General features: G+C 36.5%; 1 protein-coding gene across 1 annotated transcript; it reads right to left on the bottom strand.

Annotated features, from left to right (window-relative positions):
* Positions 1-420: 420 nt before the first annotated feature.
* LOC127770589 (beta-sesquiphellandrene synthase-like) lies at positions 421-7010 on the bottom strand. The gene is made up of 8 exons (XM_052296401.1): positions 6864-7010; positions 5048-5300; positions 3918-4067; positions 3704-3878; positions 3376-3594; positions 1840-1975; positions 915-1166; positions 421-714 (listed from the first exon to the last, which is right to left on the bottom strand). The coding sequence occupies exons 1-8, from the start codon at positions 7008-7010 to the stop codon at positions 421-423; spliced, it is 1626 nt and encodes a 541-aa protein (XP_052152361.1).
* Between the last annotated feature and the right edge of the window lie 223 nt (positions 7011-7233).

Raw genomic sequence — 7233 nt, 5'->3', positions numbered from 1 at the left:
GCAACTGATTTTCTTTTTCCGGTAACCATTCTTGAGCTTGCTTGCTCATGGAGAGTGCAATACAAATTTTGTGTTGTTAGGGATTTTTCCACTGGCCTGCATCTCTTTATACATGTGTCGGGGGCATACTCGTCGGTTTATGAGTATGGTGTGTACGTGTAGTGGTGTGTATATAAGAAGTGGTAATGGAATAAACACATCATACTATTAAAAAAATACAAATTAATATTTCCACCCTTGGCAATGACAAGTCGTACACATACACCACTCTTATTATAAGCTTCATGTGCTATTTTTTTATCACCAATTCTTGGACATGCCCCTAGGTTCTATTTTATTTCTAAAAAGAATATATATATGCGCCTCTTTTTCTTTGCTACCATCAAACCCTTGATTCTTATATTTTGTTAAATGAAAACTTCACACTTGTATTGGCACCACATAGATCGATGATATCATTTCCTTGATTGTGTGTGAAGAAGTGAATGCATCACCGTGGGTATACATGGTTGTCACTGTCCTTGCGAAGTTCACTACAGTCTGGGGCACGATCAATGGTTGGTCATCAATCGGGTTTGTGCAATGTTCTACCATATCCTTCCATGAGTCTTCGATGAGTTCTCTTAACCTTTGGTAGGTCTCATGAATTGTTGTCCCATGCTCCTTCATGTAGCATTGAATTGTAGAGGCATAGTGGTCCCCAGTTTGCTCACGCTGAAACATGTATATATGATAGGTAAAAAATATATTAGGAGAGTTAGAACAACATGCATCATTATAGCAATACCTCAACTATGTGTTTGTGCACAAGCTTGTGCCATAACTTTAATTAATCTAATGCATTGTGTTGGTGTCGAAACACGTTCGAACCAACTTGGAATAGAATGTCCAAACATGTAAAGATAGAGAAGGACCTTATTTGATACAATATCATTGGAGAGTCGCACAAATATATCAAAAGTCTTGAAAAGGGATGGATAACTCAAAATCCATTCAAATATGTCTTTGGTTGCTATGTCATCCATTCCAACAAATGAAGCAGCTGCTAATGTAAAACCACCACTACTTCTCATTGAAACCTCAAAATGTTCCTCCAACGTTTTTGGCGTATAATCCTCGTCACGCCATTTTAACTCCTTGGTGTAGGCCTGAACTAACCGTTTTAGCTGCATTTATTGAGTATATACACATAAAGTCATTTTAGAAAACAACAGTTGATATAAGAAAAACAAACTAAATGTTGATTAAAAATAAATGACTAAAACTTGTGGATTCTCAGGTGTATAATATATGTTGAGCTATTATATAGCTGTTAGATAGCCTCCCATATGCGAGAAACCCTTTAAAAGAGAAATATGAAAGTTCTTTGGCACAAAAGCTGAAAATCCATATACATTTAGCCAATAACATAAATTAATGAGATTCATGCATGTTACAACTAGTGAAAATCATGCATAACAAGAAATATATGAATTCTCATTGAGGAAAAGCAAGAGATGAATGGATAATAGTAATTATTGCTCCAAACAAGTAATACTAGTTTGATTATGTTATTTTTTAAATGGTGAGAAGCGCAAAGTTTGTAGTTTTCTACATGATATCTTCCCACCATACAAAGTTAAATCTGAATTCCCACTTTCATGTTATCTTTTCAGTTAGTTTCACCTATTAAAAATCATTGTTACTTCACAAGTGAATTTTCATATCAATTCATATTTATTGTATTTATTCATAAGGTAGCTACTCTATCTTGGTAAAACACTACAATAAAAATTATCCCTACATATTTATTTCTTATGGCAAATATGTGGTTTGGTCAAAAGCAAGGAGACTACTTGCCATTTCTTTTAGATAAAATACACGGTATCTCTTCTCAGGTCCAAGCTCTTCCTCGAATGAGTCAAATGTCTTCAACAAGTATGCATAGAACCCCCTAATATACTCTGGGAGCAGTCCTATTGCACTTTCATCCCACCTGCATTAATTGTAATATTTCCATGAAATTTTCATGATAAATAAATATGTAAGCTATGCTAAAAAATGGTTCTACAAATACAAGTAAAAGTAATGAGTTTGTCTAGCATTAGTAGTTACTATTTGGTACTTCCATAAATAATAATGAATTCATTTTTGTTACCTTAAAACATACAAAGAATTATTTGTGGGGGCACTGTGGCTTGAAGCACAACAATGTCTAATGCACAAATAATATTAGCCTTTCTTGAGGTAATCCCCTATGGTCATATTTATATTATACATAAATAATTATGAAAGATATACATGTAGAGAGGAATGAAGCTTAGAGTTTTCATTTTTACTACATCCGTCCTAAGTCTTTTGGGACGGAGGTAGTATATAGCTAATATTTTTACTCCAGACTTGCCTGATTTACTTTAAACTAAATCCTTTTCTTTTACAAATTTTAGTATACTATTTCTTTTAGTCTAGACCTTCGTTAAAATTATCCATTAATACATACTCCTCACCCATATTTTACTATACAGACACATCGTACCGTGCACTATAAAATTACCATCAAGACAGACTCCTAATTACACGCAATATCATTTATTCATGATGAACCTTCGTGCCCCTTAAATTTCATGCGTGCCCCTGATATTTGCTTCATCCCTCATATACCCTTGAGTTTTTGCTTTGATCCTTTATACTCCCTTTAGCTCATAATGTAAGACACACATATTTCAAAATATTTTAAACAACAATTGGTATAATATAAATTAGATATTATTTGTTGAAAATATTATCATTGGATTGGCATTTGAATATATTTTCATATGGTTATAATTTTATTGCTACAAACTTTATATACTATGTGGGAAATTATAAGCCAACGATTAGTTTTAGAGACCATGTTGAGTTTGACCATGTCTTATGACTCTTATCTTATGGGATAGAGGGAGTATGTTCATTTTGTTGACCAAGAGTTGACCATTTGTTTTTCTTAGAAACAACCTTATTACCCTTGCCTAAAAAATAATCTTCCTCACTCAAACAAAACCCCTACCTAAAAAAAAAGGAATATCCACAACTCAATTTTACCAATGTAGACATGCCTCTATCCAGTTTCAGGAATACTAGAATGTGCCATAACAGGTACTATGTTTGTTTTTTTATGGTACTGAGGGAGTAGATAGTGTAATTAAAACTGATATATTAATTGCTACTAATTTATTATATGAACAATAGACACTAGTTGAACAAGTTTACACGGTTACGAGCATTTTCTTTGTTGCTAATATATGCCAATATGTATTGATACCATTGTATGAGCGATTGATGAATATACCAATGAATTAATATTTGATAATTAGGTGAAAAGAATAAAAATATATTGCAGATTTAAGAGATTCTGACCTATTAATTGCTTCAGCAAGTAGCATACTCTCTTCTGTTGTACCATATGTGTCAAATATATCATCTATTATTGTCATAAATGCTGTCACCCTTGTAAGTATAATTCTGGAGTGAGAGTAATGAGGTTCATATAGTGCTCCATTCATCCAAAAATACATTTCTACTATCCTATCTCTAGAAAAACTCAAGTTTGATTTGACTTTAAGCTCCTTCCACCACCTGTAGTGTCAATATGTAACATTATTGTCCATGAGTTAAAAGAGCCCTAGGGTATAAAATATAAGGAAAAATTTAAAGAATGAAAAATAAATATTTGAAAAAAACTCACAATGTGATCTTATTTAATTCCTCACAGTAAAGAAGTTGCAGAAGGTTGAAATTCAGTTTCGCAAACTCCAATATGGTTTCATTTCTTGTAGCCTCTATTTCATAAATAGGAATGTAGTTTCTCATTTCTACAATTCGTGCCCTTCGGAATATTGGTGCTTCAAGGGCAAAGGATACTTCTGTTGATAATATTGAGTCTGATGATTCCAACACACCCTCAAGGCGACTTATAGTGAAAGTTGCAGCCTCATCAAGCACCTTCTCTCCATAAACCCTAAGGTTTGCTGCATTATATAAGTTTAACAGACTTCTTGTGTCATCAACAATGAAATTCCCTTCATTGTCTTTAAAACTGAGAAAAATACCTGCAACGTTCATTGAGTATTGAATACCAACCAATAATATTTCCAACATATAAATGACCTAGAATCAATAGTTGATCAGTTGGTTCTCTAGAGCCATGCATAATATACTTCCAAATAAATGGTTAAACATGCTAAATATATGTAAATATATCATTCCTTGCAAAAATATAATTGGTCATATTAAATTAGTCTCTCTTTGCTTTGTTGGTCTAAGATGAAATAAATTGCATTGTTTCTCTGCAATGTTTTCTTTTAGTGCAAATTTCATAAAACTAAAGATATTTTGACCAAACCACCATAAAACAACATATTTAAGGGGGTGTATCACAAAATATAGGTTTAGCACTAAATTTATCACAAAATTACATATTTAAGCATATACAGTATAGCAAAACTAAAGACGCAACACTAATTTTATCCCAAAACTACTTATATAACTCTAGTAGAACATTAGTGCTAGGGGTAAACTCTAAAATCTATAGTTCCATGATAAGTCTGTTACTATATTTGTAGTTTTGCAATATACCATCTCAAATATGTAGTTTTATGATAAACTTAATATTATATATGTATAGGTTTATGATGTATTGCCTTAGATCTATATAGTTTTGTGATAGTTTAATGAAAATATTTGTAGTCTATAAAAAAACGTTGTTCTAGCTTGGAAACATGTAATGATTGTATAAATATGATTTCACTGTAGGTTCATACCCAAAATTTCCCTACAGTATTGCTGTGAGCTAGCTTTTTTTGCTATTTTGGTGTGAATGGAGTTTGATATCTTAACTGAAAGGGTCTTCTCGGAATAGAAGGACACAATGTCTACGTTGCTAGCACATATTAAACAACTAATACACATTAATTACCAGATGAACAAGAAATATAAAATATTTACCATGATTAATGTAACTTCTGTCAAATATAATATAACTTGTTAATCAACTCCATTTTTATAACAGTTTACAAACGCAAGGGCTTACCGGATGACATATTGTAGCCATTCTTTCGCAGAAGATAAAATCGAAGTGAAACTAAATTCAAATCTTTGTCATTGTAATCAGAGCTGTAAACAAAGTGCAACAGCTCATTAATCTCGTTCACATAGTACATGTCTAGTCCCAACCGTTGTATTGCCATTGTAATGTCCAATATTTTTTGTACTTCCTTTAAACCCTTTAATAATGTTCTAACTTCTTCTCTCAACACTTCAGCCCTTCCTTTCATGCATGCTTGCTGTACGTAAATGACAAACATTAATTAGTCAATTTATCTAGAAAAGTGTTAATATTTAGGTAGCTTTCTATATATCGGTTGACTAAAATTTCTTTAAATCAAAATCATTCTTGTTAGCCTTTAGATCTAATTCTAACCATCCAAAAAAATTACCCATAAAAGATTTGTACTATTTATAAAAACCAACTGCACACCCTAATCTTAACCCTAACTAGTCTTCCTCTCTCTCCTCCAGACACATAGCTGCCACCGTACCCCATGAATGGGCCATGGCCAATGCCTCCACTGCCTGCTACCATCATCTTGATCATCTTCTTTAGAGGTTTTTAACACTGGATCTGCCACCATATAAATAAATAATGCAGCTCGGAGACCATACACCATGTGATCACCTTGGCCTCTCTCTAAAGTCTAAACCCCAAAACTCTCTCATCTTCTTCCTCCTACATATATATTCTCCATTCTCTTAGCATTGCCACTTGTTTACGCTTTCATTGGACAAGAAAACCACCACCATATGATATGGACATGAGTATACAAGATTTTTCATGCGGAGGTCCTGCCCGTATTGCACCCATATTTTCGCGTGAGGGCGGCCCAATTGTACGGGATGATCCATCTTCCCGTGTAGTCGGGTTAAGTGGACTGCACAGGATAATCGATTATCCCGTGCGGTTAAATTATACCGCACGCACTAAAAAACGGAAAGAAAAATAAAATCGAAAAAAAAATCCAAAACCCTGACCCTAACCCTAGAATCGCCCGCCGCCACTGCTCGTGGTCACCATCGTTCTCGTTGTCGCCGTCGTCGCGCCGCCGCCACTCCCGTCGTTGTCGCCGTGGTTGGCCACCGCCACTCCCATCGTCGTCGCCGCTCCCTGTTAATGACAAGTTTTTTGCATCAACACTCTCGGGCGCCTCCTCCTCCTCATCGTCGTCGGCGCGGCACGGATCCGGCCGGTCGCCCGCCCCGCCGCCTCCCGCCCGCTCCCAGCTGCCGCCTCATCGGTGGTGGCGGCGGCAAGCCAGGTGCCTCCCGCGCCCCGTGCGCTCAGTGGGGAGGGGAGGAGAGGAAAGGCAGAGAGAGAGCGATGGGGGTGATTGAGGGAGAATAAAAGGGAAAATGAAGAGAGAAGGTGAAAATTTGAAGTGATTGAGATGGAAAAGAGGCAGAGGTATTTTTGCGTGTGGTCCACTTAAGAGGACCGCACGCGAAAATCAATTTTCGCGTGCGAGCCTCTTAAGGGTCCGCACGCGAAAATAGGCTTATTTTTGCATGCGGACCGTTAAGAGGCCCACCTGCAAAAATTGATTTTTGCGTGCAGGCCTTTTAAGGGTCCGCACGTGAAAATGGAAGTCTAATTTTGCAGACGCACGCGAAAACGTTCCATCTGGGAAAATGGGAGCTCCTTGTTCAGGAAAATCTTTTGTGTACTAGTGGGATTATCATGGAATGTGGATCGTGATATATATTATATATTCAAAAAATGAAAATTCAGCTGATAATATACCCCTAATGACTGATATATGATAAAATTGTAAAATTTACACTGAACCATGTACCTGTGGCGCAGTTGGCGGCTCATAGTTGAGGAAGAAATCGCCCCACAAGCTAGGATGGAAGTTGGTTGACTTCCGCTCCCCCTCGCTGTTGGGAGGTCGAGCAGGAACAACTGTTGGCACGGTCTTTTCCATATGATCAGCAGGCATGTACGCTACGTTATCTGTCTAGCTAATTTACTGGCCTGTGTAGCGTACGTAGGAGTTCGTGAGTGAGGCGATTCCAAGCCGTGCGTTCCGTGCAATCATGGTTGCTGGTATATATATTGGATCGATCAAGCTAAGTGACCGTGATAGAATGCTTTGGCACGCGCGTACGTGGTGGTGAAGTGCTGATTTTAGTTTTTGACCGGCCGGCGGATGGCTGCCAAGC

The sequence above is a fragment of the Oryza glaberrima genome, chromosome 1 (assembly GCF_000147395.1).
Source record: "Oryza glaberrima chromosome 1, OglaRS2, whole genome shotgun sequence".
Classification (NCBI taxonomy): domain Eukaryota; kingdom Viridiplantae; phylum Streptophyta; class Magnoliopsida; order Poales; family Poaceae; genus Oryza; species Oryza glaberrima.
This window is presented reverse-complemented; position numbering and strand designations above follow the sequence as displayed.

Excerpts from the sequence above, each read along its gene's own strand:
- LOC127770589 (XM_052296401.1), bottom strand. The coding sequence starts at position 7,010 with ATGCCTGCTGATCATATGGAAAAGACCGTGCCAACAGTTGTTCCTGCT. Across the intron at positions 4,068-5,047 it reads TGGCTACAATATGTCATCCG|GTATTTTTCTCAGTTTTAAA; the intron begins GTAAGCCCTTGC and ends TGAACGTTGCAG. Across the intron at positions 715-914 it reads ATGATATTGTATCAAATAAG|CGTGAGCAAACTGGGGACCA; the intron begins GTCCTTCTCTAT and ends TACATGTTTCAG.